Source organism: Aythya marila (assembly GCF_965140915.1).
Source record: "Aythya marila genome assembly, chromosome: W".
NCBI classification, from domain to species: Eukaryota; Metazoa; Chordata; class Aves; order Anseriformes; family Anatidae; genus Aythya; species Aythya marila.
Genome location: NC_139081.1, coordinates 15,143,776 through 15,160,824, shown reverse-complemented (window position 1 = coordinate 15,160,824; position 17,049 = coordinate 15,143,776). Strand labels below are relative to the sequence as shown.

General features: G+C 43.0%; 1 protein-coding gene across 2 annotated transcripts in view; it reads left to right on the top strand.

Moving 5' to 3' along the window:
• The window catches only part of LOC309889563 (transcription factor RFX3-like), a gene marked incomplete at both ends in the record, with an annotated part of 145,340 nt that overhangs the window by 72,750 nt on the left and 55,541 nt on the right, over positions 1-17,049 (top strand). For both annotated transcript variants that reach the window (XM_082782427.1, XM_082782426.1), the window contains 2 exons: positions 7,398-7,579; positions 8,348-8,467. In XM_082782427.1, the coding sequence (XP_082638553.1) occupies positions 7,398-7,579; positions 8,348-8,467 (302 nt within the window). The remainder of the gene's footprint in view (positions 1-7,397; positions 7,580-8,347; positions 8,468-17,049) is intronic.

Genomic DNA, 17,049 nt, shown 5'->3' with positions numbered 1-17,049 from the left:
TCTCTTAGACTCTCTGGAGTTTTGTTGCCTAAGTTAATGCCTGTTTATTTTAATGCTTTTTTTTTTTTTTTTTTGATTCTGCCTCTATTTTATTTCCTTTACTTATTTCTTTCTGCATGAGATTAGATTACAAATTAGTTAAAACAATGCTTTATAATTGCTGAAGTTGAAGTCAATTTACTCATCCTGTGTAAAATATTTCATACCATTCCAATATTATTATAAAGCAACAAGTAAGAAATCAAAGTCTGGATGTGCCAATGTTAGAATTCAACAAGGGCAAATTGGTCAGGCACAATCTGGTGGCCTTCTATGATAAAGTCTCAAAGATATCATTCTTATATCAAGATGAAACCTCTCTTGATGCAGTGTGTACCCATTGCTCCTTGTCCTCTCCATATGGCTCTTTGTAAAGAGAGAGCCTCCATCTTCTTTGTATCTGCCCTTTAAATACTGGAAACCTGTGATTAGTTCCCCCTGAGCCTTTTCTTCTCCAGGGTTAAAAGACCCAACTCCTTCAGTCTTTCCTCATAGGGCAGGTTCTCCAACCCTTTGGTCACCTTCATGGCCCTTCTTTGGACCTTCTCTAGTCTGTCGACATCTTTTTTGAATTATGGAGACCAGAAGTGGACGCAGTACTTTGAGCGAGGCCTGACAAGTGCTGAGTAGAAAGGCATGATCACATCTCCATCTATGCTAGTAATGTCCCTGCGGATGCAGCCCAGGATTTACTTTTGTTGTTGCAGTGGTGAACTGCTGCTTCACGTTTGGCTTGTTGTCCATCAGAACCCTCGGGTCCCTTTCAGCAAGGCTACTCTCCAGCCACACAGATCCTATCCTGTACTGGGCTCTTTGGTTATGTCATCCCATTTGGTTATGTTTTTGCTTGTCCATTCTTCCAGCCTGTCCAGGTCTCTCTAGAAGATGGCTCTCCCTTCTGACATGTCTACCTCACCACCCAGTTTAGTGTCATCAGCAAACTTGGTGAAGGCGCTTTCAACATCATAATCCAGATCACTTATAAGATATTAAACAGTGTGGGGCCCTATATCAATCTTTGGGGGACCCCACTTGTGACAGGCTGCCAGCCTGATTAAAACACAATGATCACTACCCTCTGAGTGTGGCCTGTTAGCCGATTTCCTTCCCATCTTCCCAATTTGTCTAAGAGGAGGCTATGGGAAAACAGTATCAAACACTTTGCCGAAGTCCAGGTAAACAAAATCCATTGCTCTCCTCATATCAACAGAAAGTGTTACTTTGTTGTAGAAGGGTATCAGTTTAGTCAGGCATTATTTGCCTTTGTTAAATCCATGTTGTTTTTTCCCCAGTCACCTGCTTCATTTCGTTTATAACAGTTTCTAGAAGGATTCATTCCATTATTTTACCAGGGACTGAAGTAAGACTAATGTGTGTCTAGTTTCCTTGGGTCTCTTTTTGGGCCCTTCTTGTCAAGGGGTGTGACACTTGCTCTCTTCCAGTCATCAGGGATATACCCTCATCTCTCTAGACAGTGGCCTTGCAACAGTCAGCTACTTCTCTTAACATCCTGGAGTGAATTCTCTCTGGACCCCTAAATTTCTGTGGGTTGAGCCCTTGCAAGAGGCTACAGATCAGCCTTTCATCTACTACTGGTGGGCCAAAACATGTGGTGGTATAGCGACTTGATCCTGTGATCCGGGGTTCAGCTACACCAGTAAAGACAGAGGTAGAGAATGTATTGAGAACCTCTGCCTTGTCAGCATTATTAGTAACTAATTTCCCTGCCCTGTTTAGCAATGGACCTATGTCTTCCCTGTACTTCTGCTTAATGCTCATGTATCTGAAGAACCTTTTCTTGCTGTTCTTGACATCTTTAGCCAAGTTCAGTTCGAGCTGAGCCTTAACCTTCCTGACTGCCTCCTCTCTGCATGCCCTAGCAAGGTTCTTGTAATCCTCAATGGGTATTTGACAGGATTTCCATAGCCAGTATGCTTCTTTTTTACTTTTAAGCACATTCAAAAACTCATTGTTAAGCCAGGGTGGTCTCTTGTGGTCTCTGCCTTCCTCCTTTCCCATTGTAGGGAATGGACTGTTCTTGTGCTTACTAGAGGTTGTTCTTGAATAACTCCCAGCACTTGCAAGCTCCTTTGCTCTCCATAGACGCTTCCCATGGAATCCCTCACAGATGGACTCTGAGCATATTGAATCTGGCTCTTCCAAAATCCAGGGTCCTTGTCCTATTACTGGTCTTCAGTGTGCTCAGCTAGATCTTAAACTTCACAATATTATGATCTCTGTATCTGAGACTACCATTGGCAGTTATGTTTGCAAGTAAGTCTTCTTAGTTTACGATCAGTAATCTAGCGATGTGCTGTTACCTGTCAGCATGGCTGTAGCAGGAAGCAGCCTTCAGTGCACTCCAGGAACCTGATGGACAATGTGGGCACCACTGTGTTGTTTTCCCAACAAATGTCTGGGTAATTGAATCTTGCTTCTCCTGCATCTTTGCATAGAGCTCTTGTGTAGAAACCTAACCATGAGAGTGCTGGTGATCTTTTCTGTAAGAAAGTAAATATAAAGATGGGCTTTCAAAGGTCTACAGTAAAAAAATGTTGCATGTTTTATTTATTGTGCTTGGTAAATTGCCCACAACTGACTAAAACAGAACTGTACATCCAATATATTCATTGTAATCTAAATCTTAGTAGTTCTGAATTAAAGGAGAGTCAGTAGAAACATATTTCATTGTGGGGAACAGGGACTCCTGCGAGTCTTCCTTGACTCTCCAGACAGTGAACCAACTCATGGATGGGAATCAGGGAGTCTCGGTTGGTGCAATATTGCCGCCGGTGCACACTTGTGGTAGCAATTGGTACCTGCTGTTCTTCAACCTTCAGCAATCCTACAACAGAAGGGTCTTCTGAAAGGCCAGGCAGGGTAGACAGCTGCCTAATCTTCTCTGTGCTCAAAGCAGCTATGCCAAAAGCCCACCGGTATCCTTTTGGATCCTTGAAGTACCCTCTCTTGAGATAGTCTATGCCAAGGATGCATGGAGCCTCTGGGCCAGTTCACAATGGGATGCTTTTGCCACTCATTCCCAGTTAGACTCACTTCAGCTTCCAGTACAGATAGTTGTTGGGATCCCCCTGTCACTCCAGAGATACAGGTGAGTTCTGTCCCTTGGTAGCCTGATGGCATTAAGGTACTTTGTGCTCCAGTGTCCACTAGAGCTTTGTATTCTTGTGGTTCTGATGTGCCAGGCCATCGGATCCACACAGTCCAATAAATCCGGTCATCCCTCTCCTCTACCTGGCCAGAGGCAGGGCCCCTCTAGTCCTGATTGGAGTGTCTGCCACTTAATTCTTGCAGATGCAAAGCAGAGGTCCCTTCATCAGGGTCAAGAATAACATCAGCTCTTCTACTGCCTCTGGGGAACTGCCCAACAGAAGACAGAGCAGCATTTTTCCTAGGAGACCCCCTTTTTGCTGCTGTGTTTCCTTGCAGTTCATGTACTCCAGCTGCTAGGATTGAGGTAGGTTCACCATCCCACTTCCTCATATCTTTCCTGTGGTCACGCAGATAAGACCACAAGGTGCCACATGGTGTGTGTCCCTGGTACTCTTCCTTGAGCAGGAAAATACCGATTCTTAATGACTGAAATGTTACTCCATCTGGGCGAGGAGGGAGATGATTGTTCTATGAGGTGGTGGAGCCTTTGGGACAGTTTCTCCATAGACAAGATGCAGGCCCGTAGTGGAACAGAGAGATTGTCTTCATATTTTTGAAGCTGTCAGGACAGAGCTGGTCCCACCCAATCATCCCAATTAATTGCTGCCAGCGTACTAGCATGTGATGATGGTGCACCCTGCACAAACCTATGCCACATGGATGTTTTCCACTGGACTTCATCGGGATCTGTAGGTGTCTGGGCATTGTCCAAATCACTATAAACCATCTCCAGCACAGCTAATTCCCACAGGTGCTGGAGACCTTTCTCCATGGCGGTCCAATTGCCTATTTGATATAGAATATCTTCCTTGTGGGGATACCTTTCTTTCACACCTGCCAGGAGTCGCCTCCAGAGGCTGAGAACCTGTGCCTCTCTCCCAATTACTCTGTCAATGACCCTTTCTCTAGAGAGGGATCCCAGCTGCTTGGCTTCCTTGCCTTCTAGTTCCTGGCTACTGGCCCCAGTGTCCCAGCTTCGAAGCAGCCAGGTGAGGATGTGCTCACCTGGGTGTCAACTGAAATCCTTTCGTATTTCTCGCAACTCACTCAGGGATAGGGATTGGGTGGTTTCTGATTCATTTATGATTTCCATCTCTTCTTCCTGCTGTTTTTGTGATGGCTCTGCTTTAGAGGTGCCTGCCTTTTCCCCTTCTCCCTCCTTCTTAGGAGGAGCTTCTTCCCTTACTAAACGAGCTGACCTCCGCTTCCATTGTTTTGTCTTGACTATGGGGGCAACTTATACCATAGATGGTTGGTCCTCTGGGTTAGCCACAGTGTGTGTTATCTGGTCATCAGATTCAGAGACCTTCTCCTCCCATGGAGGGTGCTGGGTAGTGTTAATTACTGCCTGATAGGCGTAAGCCAGGACCCAGCACAATGCTGCAAGCTGTCGCATTATCAGGATCAGGGCATATGACTTGCAAGCATTCCGTCAGGTTTTTAGTATTTTTCACTTGCTCAGGGGTGAAGTTCAAAACTGTTGGAGGAGACACCTGTGACAGGTACCTGCCAACATCATCCCACACACCTTGCCACAAGACTGTTTCGAGATAGATTCGCAGGTAAGCTTTCTAAACAATTGATTAATCTTAGAGAGAAGAGGAAACCCGTTATTCAGAATTAGAAATAGCAATACATGGGTTACACATGGATGTTCAAAATACTCCCAAACTGTTGTAATTAGCCCACTGTGAAAGAAGGAGGAGGTGCCATTCCTGATATTATTAATAAACTGGTATCCAGATGAGGATAGGAAGGCAGTGTAGTTCTGAATATTCTCTAAAAGATAGTTTCCATGAGACCGAAATGATAACAGTGCACAGCCTGAATGCCAGATTAAACTCAAGGCCAGTGGTTGGCAGCACAGCGAATTCAAAAAAACGAACACAGATTGTAGCACATTCTCGGATCTGATATAGAGGAGAAAGGAGACCATGACACGGATTGCATGACATATGATCAAACAAGCCATTTTTAACAGGACACTGAACATGGTGACTAGCAAGTAAGTGTGTTAGTTATAAGCGTTTTAATCAATTCTATTGTTATCTCAACCCTTCGTGCTCCTCGTTGGGCGCCAAAAAGGACTGTGGTGGTTTTACCGTGCTAGGCAGCTAAACACCACAACCACTCTCTCACCTCCCCTCCTTAGATGAGGAGGGGAAGAAGTAAAGCAAAGAACAGCTCACAGGTTGAGATAAGGATAATTTAATTAAAGGGAAATAATAATAATAATAATAATAATAATAATAGAAAGATTATTATGAACTAAACAATTTAACTAAAGGGAAAAAAAAGGGAAAGGGGAAAAGGGAGGGGGAAAGGAAAAAAAGGGAGGAAAACAAACAAACAAAAAAAATAAAGTCTATGTGGAAGTGCAGAGGAAAGAAATTACTCTCTACTTCCCACAAATGAGCGATGCTTGACCACGTCCTTGAAGCAGGGCCTCAACGCACGTAGCCGGTGTTCGGGAGGAGGACCGACGTTTTCACAATGAGAGCCCACCCCTCCCCTCTTCTTCCTGTTTCCACCTTTTATTGCTGAGTGTGACATCATATGGTATGGAATATCCCTTTGATTGGTTTAGGTCAGCTGCCCTGGTGATGTTTCTCTCCTCACTTTTTGCCCACCCCCTAGGAGGGTTAGAGAGAGTCCCGATGCTGTGCCAGCACTGCTCAGCAGCAGATACAACACTGGTGTGATACCACTGCTGTTCCAGCTACAAGTGCAGAGCACAGCACTGTATGGGCTGCTGCTGGGAAAGTTAACATTCCAGCCAGACCCAGTACATTCATGAGTAATGGACATTAAAATATTGATATTTGTGTTCTTTAAATTACAAATTATACCAAAGATCAGTGGAACAGAATTTTTTCAGTGCTCTATTAGTAAATAACCCTGCAGAGTAACATACTGAATGTCTCATTAACCTTCTATATCTTTTACTGTAGTTCATACACTTATATTTTTGTCATATTAATTGCTTTGGTGGACTGAATTGAAATGAATAAAATTTTGTTCCAAATGCCAAAAACAAATCCATGGCTTGGATGCTCAAACTAAGCCCAGAATTTTAGTAAGATTTCTGAACCTGTAAAATTTGGATGATCATGCTGATTTGTTTTCTTCTAGGAAGAAAATTAACTCTGTTCTAACTGAAACCAGGACACATAATTAAGAAAATACGCAAAGTAAATGCAAGGAGAAAACAAAATTTAGGAGTTATTCAAGCTGAAATTGAAGGGAAATTCCAAGGATATGAAACCATGGGGGAGGGGGTTGTACACTATGTAAAATTTTAGCATCGCAAAAAACTGAAACCACAGAATTTACATATGAACACTCTAAAAATATTTCCATTTTATTCTGTCATCCTCCTCTACCTTTCAATGTCATTAAAGTGACTGTTTTATTTGGGTTTTGTGTGTATGTTAGTTACTATTTGTTCTATATTTTTGAATGTATACTATGTATAAGTTACAATGATGTATTAGATACTGTTTTACTATTAGATACTAATTACATGGAGGAAAAAAGAACACAACTCATTCTGTTCCTCTTCAAAGTCAAAGCCAAACAGCTTACAACAGAAGGGAACCGGGCCCATAATATTTTACAGATGTACCAGTTGCTTTTAGCGTTATCTAGATTGCTTTTACCTTATATTTAATAGTACTTCATTTAAATGAATAGGGTTTATTTTCTTCCAAATACAAAGAATAAACTATTTTTTTGTCTTTTGTTAATTTCAGGTGAAGAGAAGCAGTATAAAATTCCAAAATTACAAAAGTATTGTTACTCTGTTTAATCCAAGTAGTTTGTTTTCTGCAATTTATACAAATTACATTGATTATTTTATTTCCTTGGAGCGAGAACAATTTGTCATCAAAGCATAAATAACTTTATAAAATGTTAATGTATGGTACTAAATCTGAAATATTTTTAGAAGTGAAGCTATCTGAGGTCACAAGTGGAGTGAGTTTTATTTCCTTGTAATTCTAAAAGATACTAAGGCATCGTTGCATATCTAGTATTTAAAGAGATTATAATAGCTTGAAGAACAAAGTGACTTTAATATGCCTTTGGAGTGATCTTAAAAATATCTAAGGCTTGTTTTGTACAGTTAAGATTATTTTAGTAGAGTAACACTGAATTTACATATGTTCAATCTTTCATATTTGATATAGCTCCAATGGCTTTTAGACAACTATGAAACTGCAGAAGGAGTGAGCCTCCCCAGAAGTACCCTTTACAATCATTACTTACGTCATTGTCAGGAGCACAAGTTAGATCCAGTCAATGCTGCTTCCTTTGGGAAACTCATACGGTCAATCTTCATGGGATTACGGACCAGAAGACTGGGAACCAGGTTTGCATTAATGAAATCTTAAAGTAAAATAGAAAATATCAATAATAATTGTGAACGTGAAGCTTGTATGTTAAAAAAATAAACAAGCAAACAGAAAATATTTAAAACCTTATGTTAAAGGAGTTGCCAAATTCAGTGGACTTCAGGACCTAAGGGATTACTGCTTCCCAGTCTGGTATTGCCAAATCCTGTGTACTCTTAAGACGCAGGAGATATCTCCTATCTCAGTCCAATGGATGCAGATTCTGCTGTTCCCATTTGGATGTCCAGATAGTCATGAGACTGAATGTGTTCCAAAGATGCAAATGCAAACATGACACCATCACAGTCAACCACACAAGCTAACAGAGTAATGTCTCTACTAGTATCCACAGAGACACCAACAGCGCTCACATAAGTATGAATATAGATAGCCCAATTCTATTCACGCTTTCCAGATGATCAGGTTTGAAGTTGACTAGTGAAATATACATACACCCTCACTCACTCAGAAGCATACCCCATTTATGGAATTGTTTTATTCCCCGTGACTGCATAAGTTATTTATATGGTTTATTTTCTTTATTCTATTTAAATGAAATGCAATGGTCAAATGCTGGAAAATATAGTTAAAGTGAAATGATTTCCAGAAGCTGGTGTAGTTATACAAGTTTTATACTAGTGTGAGAGGAAAGTCAAACCTAACTTGTATGTACTGTTTTCCAGTCAAGGCAAATTGTAAAGTATGTTGTATATGCATAAAAATGCTATTTTTGTTCTTTCATAAAGGGGAAATTCCAAATATCATTATTATGGGATCCGTGTCAAACCAGATTCTCCCCTTAATCGGTTACAAGAGGATATGCAATATATGGCTATGAGACAACAACCCATGCAGCAGAAACATAGGTAAGGTGTTAAATAAATGAAAGTATTTTTTTCATATTTCTAGTTCTTCAAGACTTACCTGTCCTTATCTATGTGGCAAAGATGAACTGCTTAACTTCTGTGAAAAATAAAGGTTTGGCGGCAGTTCTGCAATTGATATTACTGGAGTCTGATACCAGCAGACATGACAGAGCACATGCAGTTCTTCTGAACATTTTGGAAACATCCAAGTATTTTGTTATTTATGTTAATGAAAATCAAGATTCTCATGTATTTACTAGACCTCAGAAGCTAGGGTTTGGAGAAGGGGGGAAAAAGAGCCACATCTAAACAATAAAAGCAAAAATAGCAAACCATGATTCCTTAAGCTGCACAACAACAACTGCATTTCTGAACTAAGACTTTGCTACAGTTATGAAACATGCTTAGTATATATTTGAATTTATTTATTTATTATTTGAATTAGAATTTATGGTGACAGAAGGAAAACTGCCACCAAAACTTCAGCCCTGGATATGGGGAAAGCAGACTTCAGGCTGCTCAGGGAACTAGCCAGCAAGGTCCCCTGGGAAGCTGCTTTTGAAGGCATTGGCATCAATCAGTGCTGGTCAATCTTTAAGCACTGCCTCCTAAAAGCACAAGATCAGGTGATTCCAAAATATCGGAAGGCAGGCAAGCGGGGAAGAAGGCTGGCCTGGCTAACCAGGGATATTCTACTGGAGCTTAGACGGAAAAAGAAAGTGTACGGCTGTTGGAAGGAGGGTCAGGCAACAAAGAAGGAATACAGGGATGCTGTTTGTGTTTGTAGGGAGAAAATTCCTGTGGCCAAAGCCCAACTAGAGTTGAAGCTGTCCATGTCATTGAGAGACAATAAAAAAAGTTTTTTTAGATATGTTAACAGAAAAAGGAGAACCAAGTAAACATCAGTCCGCTACTTGACGGGGAAGGTATCATCACAGACAATGACATCAGCAAAGCAGAGACGTTTAATGCCTTCTTCACCTGTCTTCGATGTTGATGATAAGCTTCAGGACCCTGGGTGCCCTGAGCAAGAGGACCATGACGGTGGGAATGACAAACTCCCAACTGACCCTGAATGTGTGCGGGATTTGCCGCTCCACCTGGATCCATACAAGTCCATGGGTCCATCCCAGGGTGCTTAAAGAGCTGGCTGATGTCATCGCAGGACCTCTCTCAATTATTTTTCAACGATCTTGGGAATCTGGAGAGGTCCCAGTAGACTGGAAGCTGGCAAATGTTGTGCCAATTTTCAAGAAGGGCAAGAAAGAAGACCCTGGTAACTACAGGCCTGTCAGTCTCACGTCAGTGCCTGGTAAAATTATGGAGAAGATTATCCTGGGAGTTACTGAAGCACACCTGGGGGACAGCGCAGTCATAGGTCACAGCCAGAATGGGTTCACGAGGGGTAGGTCCTGTTTAACAAATTTGATTTCCTTTTATGATAAGATCACCTATCTAGTTGACCAAGGGAAACCAGCTGATCTTTTTGGACTTCAGCAAGGCTTTTGACATGGTTTCCCATAGAATCCTACTGGACAAAATGTCCAGCATACAGCTAGACAAAAACATCATACGATGGGTGAGCAATTAGCTGATGGGCAGGGCTCAAAGGGTTGTGGTTAATGGGGCCACATCAGGCTGGCGGATGGTCACTAGTGGGGACCCTCAAGGCTCCATTTTAGGGCCAGTCCTCTTCAATGTTTTTATAAATGATTTGGATGTAGGACTAGAAGGTGTTTTGAGCAAATTTGCCGATGACACCAAATCTTGAGGAGTTGTGGACTCTGTTGAGGGTGGAAAGGCCTTGCAGAGAGATCTGGACAGATTGGAGAGCTGGGCGATCACCAACCTCATGAAGTTTAACAAAGGCAAGTGCCGAGTCCTGTACCTGGGATAGGGCAACCCTGGCTATACGTACAGATTGGACGACGAGACACTGGAGAGCAGCCCCACAGAGAGGGATCTGGGGGTTGTGGTTGACAGCAAGTTGAAAATGAGCCAGTAGTGTGCCCTAGCAGCCAGGAAGGACAACCATATCCTGGGATGCATCAAGCGTGGCATCGCTAGTCGGTCAAGGGAAGTGATTGTCCCCCTCTACTCTGCACTGGTGTGGCCTCACCTTGAATACTGTGTGGAGTTATGGGCACCACAGTACAAAAAGGACGTTAAACTGCTGGAGAGTGTCCAGAGGAGGGCGACAAAGATGGTGAAGGGACTACAGGGGAAGACATATGAGGAACGGCTGAGGTCACTTGGCCTGTTCAGCCTGGAGAAGAGGAGGCTGAGGGGGGACCTCATCGCAGTCTACAACTTCCTCGCGAGGGGGAGTGGAGACGCAGGTGACCTGTTCTCCTTAATCACCAGTGATAGGACCTGTGGGAATGGTGTTGAGCTGAGGCAGGGGAAGTTTAGGCTGGACGTCAGGAAGAGGTTCTTCACCGAGAGGGTGGTTGTACACTGGAACAGGCTCCCCAGGGAAGTAGTCATTGCACCAAGCCTGTCAGATTTTAAGAAGTGTTTGGACTGTGCACTTAGTCACATGGTCTAAACTTTTGGGCAGACCTGTGTGGTGCCAAGCATTGGACTTGATGATCCTTATGGGTCCCTTCTAACTCGGGATATTCTGTGATTCTATGATTCTATATATTTGAGAAGTTTGATGTATATCTGTAACTTATATAAAATTTATCTTTCATTATTCAGAACTCTAGCATGTTTTAATGTGAGTTAAAGGACTTAGTCCTAACAAAGCAAATTATAGTATTAATCTTCATTTTCTGTTTTTACTAATGTTTCTAATCTTATTTAAGAACTAAAAAAAGTCATTTTAACATCTGTGCAATAATTCTCTTATAAGAAGACATTCAGAGTGAAGAGAATCTAAGAATCACAAATGTTCCCTTTTCCCTTCTGGAAAATTCTTGGAAAAATGTATTTATCTTCTGTCCTTTTGAATCAGCTGTCAGTTATGTCAGCTTTTTCTGTTCAGTTGTATCAATTTCAACCCCCTTCCATCAATTCCATCTCATTGGATAGGCACCTCTAGTTCTTTACTTCTTGACAAATGGTGTAGACTGAATTTATGCTACAGCTCACTTTTCTTCATTCTTTCTTGATTTGAAGGTCATGCAACTTTCCTACATATGTCACATTCATGTTATTGGGTATGTGGGGTAAGGATTTGCTAGTGGTTAATGGGCTTCTCTGTGCCACACTCAGCTAGTTTCATCTGGCTCACTGACAGACCCATTGCAGGCCAAAGCTGAGCCAGTCAGCAAATTTGGTGGTACTTCTGTGTAAACATTTTTAAGACAGGGCAAAAATATAACACACAGGCTGGGAGGGGGTGGTGGTGGTGAGAAAGCAGTACAAACACCAAGGTCAGAGAAAAAGGAGAAGGAGGTACTCCATAGCACCAGAGCAGGTATTCACAGAGCAGCCTGTGGAAGAGACCACACTGGAGCAGTTTGTTCTTCCATGAAGGAACTGCAGCCCATGGAGAATCCAATCTGGAGCACAGGAAAAGTGTGAGAAGGAAGGAGCAGAAGAGAGATACTGTTATGTACTGATCATGACAGCTCCCTGCCTGCCTCCTTACACTGCTCATTGCCTTATTGAAGGGACTATGTGTAACCTGCAGTAATAACAATGGGGAAAAGAGGAGTCTGGAATGAAGGTATGAAGATCAGCCTGGGAAAATGGGGAAGAAGTGGGGACTGGACCCAGTGTTGACCCCTAGGGTATACTGCTAGTGACTGGCCTCCAACTAGACTTTGTGCCCCTCTGGGCCCAGTCGTTCAACCAGCTTTTAATTCCCCTCTCTGTCTGCCCATCCAGCCCGTACATCAGCAGCTTCTCTGTGAGGATCTCATGGGAGACAGTGTCAAAGCTCTTCCTAAAGACATAGAATCAAAGAATCATAGAATGGCTTGGGTTGGAAGGTACCTCAAAGATCATCTAGTTCCAACCCCTGTGCCATAGGCAGGGATGCCACCCACTAGATCAGGTTGCCCAGGGACTCATCTAATGTGGTCTTGAACACCTCCAGGGATGGGGCATCCACAGCCTCTCTGGGCAACCTGTTCCAGTGCCTCACCACCCTCTGAGTGAAGAATTTCCTCCTAACCTTTCATCTAAATCTCTCTTCTTTTAGTTTAAAACCATTCCCCTTAGTCCTTTCAATATCTGATTGAGCAAAGAGTTTCTCTCCATCTTTTTTATAAGACCCCTTTAAGTACTGAAAGGAATGCAATGAGGTCACCCCAGAGCCTTGTCTTCTGTAGGCTGAACAGCCCCAGTTCTCTCAGCCTATCTTCGTGGGAGAGGTGCTCCAGCTTCTTGATCATCTTTGTGGCCCTCCTCTGGACCTGCTCTAACAGCTCCACATCCTTCTTGTGCTGGGGACTCCAGACCTGGATGCAGTACTCCAAGAGGGGCCTCACAAGGGCAGAGAAGAGGGGGACAATCCCCTCCCTCGACCTGCTGGCCACTCCCCTGTTGATGCAGCCCAAGATGCAGTTGGCCTTCTCTGCCGACTCATGTCGAGCTTTTCATCCACCAGAACCCCTCAAGTCCTTCTCTGCAGGGCTGCTCTCAATGAGTTCTTCACCCAGTCTGTACTCATGTCCGGGACTGCCCTGGCCCAGATGTAGCACCTTGCACTTAGACTTATTGACCACCTCATTAGGTTCCTGTGGGCCAACTTCTCAAGCCTGTCCAGGTACCTTTGGATGTCATCCCTTCCTTCTGTTGTATTGACTGCACCACTCAGCTTGGTGTCATCTACAAATTTGCTGAGGGTGCACTCGATCCCACTGTCTATGTCATTAATGAAGATATTAAACAGTACCAGGGGTCCCAGGAAAGACCTCTGAGGGACACCACTCGTCACTGGCCTCCACTTGGACATAGAGCCGTTGATCCCCACTCTCTGGTTGTGACCTTCAAGCGAATTCCTTATCCATTGAATGATCCACCTTTCTCTCTCCAATTTGGAGACCAGGATGTCATGTGGGACCCTGTCAAAGGCCTTACAAAAGTCCAGGTAGATGACATCAGTTGGTCTTCCTTTGTCAACTGATGTAGTCACTCCATCATAGAAAGCCACCAGATTGGTCAGGCACGATTTACCCTTGATGAAGCCATGCTGTCTGTCTTGGATCAGCTCTTTGTCTTGCATGTGCCTTGGCATTGCTTTGAGGAGGATCTTTTCCATGATCTTGCAAGGCACAGAGGTGAGGCTCACGGGTCTGTAGTTCCCCAGGTCTCCTTTCTACCCTATTTAAAAATGGGAGTTATGTTTCCCTTTTTCCAGTCACCAGGGACTTTGCCTGACTGCCAGCCATCAAATATGATGGAGAAAGGCTTGGCAACTACATCAGACAGTTCCCTCAGGACTCTGGGATGCATGTCATCAGGTCCCATAGACTTGTACTAGTTTAGTTTCATCAGATGGTCTCGAACCTGCTCTTTACTTACAGTGGGTGGGACATTGCTCCTCCAGCCTCCATCTACAGGTTCAGGGAAAAGAAAACCTTGGGAAGCCTGACTGGCAGTGAAGGCTGAGGCAAAGAAGTTGTTGAGTACCTCAGCCTTCTCCATGTCTGTCGTTATCAGTTCACCCTTCTCATCCATCAGAGGGGGGTACACTCTCCTTGGCCTTTCTTTTCTGAGCAATGTATCTATAGAATCCCTTTCTGTTAGAAACCCTTCCTAAATTCAGTTAAGACAATGTCCACTGCTTTCTCCCTGTCTACCAGGCCACTCATTTCATTATAGAAACTTATCAAGTTGGTTAAACATGACTTTCCCTTGGTGAATCCATGCTGACTACTGATGATTTTCTCATCCATGTGACTGGAAGTGGTTTCCAGGATTAGCTGCACCATCATTTTCCAAGGGATTGAGGTGAGGCTGACTGGCCTGTAGTTCCCTGAAATTTTTAGAGCTTAGTTTGGTTTCTTTTTCTAAAACACTTAGAGTTCGTTTATCAGCAAGCCAAAAGATTATAAGGCTTTATTTTTAATGAAAATAGAGTACCAATAAATTATATAAGTGCATGAATTGGATTTTTGAGATAATACAAAAAATCGAGACTCAGTAAATATTTGAATTGTTAGTGGATCACGTTGTTTCCCCTAGTAAAATGGGTCTCCCCAGGTATCCGGAATTCACTCAAAGAGTCGACTCTTAATTAAAACAGAAAGAATTTAATGGTAACCATATATCAACTCGAGCTGGGTGCCTCAGAGGAGGGAACCCACTCAAAATTTCCCGTTTTCTTATACGCATACAATCTTTATTTCATCTGCTATAGTCCAATCAGTTCTCAACACATATACATTATGTTTCTTCAGAATGGCAGTTCTTTATTGCAGGGTGGGATGGCTTCTGTTATCTCTCAGGACAGGATGTCTTCTGTTATTTCCCAAGCTAGGGTGGCTTCTGTTATGGGGTAGGCTCTGATCTGGTGCCATCCTTGGTCAACACATCCCCTCTTCCCCATCAGTGTCACCCAGCCCCCCCCACAATGCTGCTCACTGTTACTCAATCAGCTCTACGTACCAGGTTCAGGTGATGCAGAGCCTGAATTTACCAACCATCATGATGGATGGTAATAAAGGTTTTCTGTCCATTACTTCATATATGGTTTGTGCAAAGCATCATGTTGCAGTAGCTTCTTCACTAATGTGAGGTTCATTCCAATAGGAATAGGCAATAGACTCTGATATAATTTGTAATTTGATTTTAACAATTGATGAGATGTAACAGGAGCTGAGTAATTACAGTCACATCCCATAATCATAGTAAAAATTGCAAATACAGATATTTGGATGATTACTTGTATTTACAGCAATACTCCCTACGAATATAAATTCACAGAGGGTTCTCATACAAACACACCCCTTGCCAATATATATAAGCACAGTTCCAGGAGTCTCATTAAGGTGTATTTCAAAGTGACAAACATTTTGTTCTGTGTCTAGACAGATGTCCTGGGCTTTGATGGTGTTGTTCCCACAAATAAATTCTTGTTCCTGCACAACGCATGCATCTACATCAACAGTTTGTCATCTGTTCCCATTTCGTTAAGCTCATACTCTATGTTCTAATGGGTATAGTCCCATTATGATATAAGCCCAATGCAACAATTGGATATATAGTATATTCTGATGCATTGCATATTGTTAAGACAAAAGCCATAGCCTTATTGTTGATAGGGTCATAAGTGAAATTGACTAAATACCACCAGGACTGGAATTCTTTCTCAAATGTGGTTGTATTATCCCAAATTACTTTTTGAACTTCCATGGGTAAAGTGCCTCCCTCACCTTCCTTTATAATTACTGCTATGGCAGTCTGCATCCATAGCTGACCTTGGATACAACTTAGAGCTAGTGACACATTGGTCTGAGTTGTACCAAGCATATCCAAAATAAAATCATGGTCTCTTTCATTAATTCTTTCCCACTGAGGCAACAGATATTAACCACTGGTTGGTTCCTACTGCTAATAGGGAAGATCACAATGGATGCTCTAACTTGCTTAGATCACTTTTTGTTGTGCTCAGTTTATTTATGAGCATTTCTGTATCTACTGTATTCAAAACTCCCAATCCTGTTCCTATGATACCAGTCATATCTGTCCTTGTCTGCCAGGAGAGGCAAGGGTCTGTCCATGTAACCATGCCAGCCACCCAGCATAAGATGTACTTAGAAATGGTGAAAAATTGGCTTGATTATAGAAATATTAATTTGCATCATTGGTTCTACTCATTTAACTATCCAAGATGGATTAAATAACACTTTTTGTTGGCCTGTGTCTTTGATTACATATGGCCCAATTTCAGAAAATTGTGGGGTCAATTCGTCTTTTACTGATGAGGTTGGAGTTAAACAAATTGTGGTGGGTTGAGAGGTAGGTAGTGTCATTGATCTAATTTCCTCATGTCACATTAATCGCTGTCCTAAAGGTGGTAGTAGTGTAGCCACTGAAATGCACTATTCATCAACATTTGTCACTATTGGGACATTGGGAGTTGCCATCCCCTACCCGTGACATAGTAAAAGTCTTTTTCCTATTCATCTTGCAACAGAAGGTGAAACTTGCCTTTTTCTTTTCTGGATGCAGACAGCCACATTGTGGCCCTGTATAGTCTAATGTAGTGGGTTTACGTGGCAAGGTTTTGGTAGCAGGGGGGCCATAGGGGTAGTTTCTGTGAGAAGGATCTAGAAGCTGCCCTATGTTTGGTAAGGGCCCCACTGCTGACCAGAGCCAAGCCAATAAGCGATGTTGTTTTGTGCCTCTGTGAGAGCATATTTAAGACAGGGAAAAAAAAAAATGCTGCGCCACACAGCAGCTGGGAGAGTGAGAGGAGTGAGGAACAGCCTTGCAGGCGCCAAGGTCAGTGAAGAAGGAGAGGGAGAGGTGCTCCAGGCGCCGGAGCAGAAGTCCCCTGCAGCCTGTGGTGAGGACCATGGTGAAGCAGGATGTCCCCCTGCAGCCCATGGAGTACCACGGTGGAGCAGGGTTCCACGCTGCAGCCCGTGGAGGAGACCACAGTGGAGCAGGTGGCCCTGCAC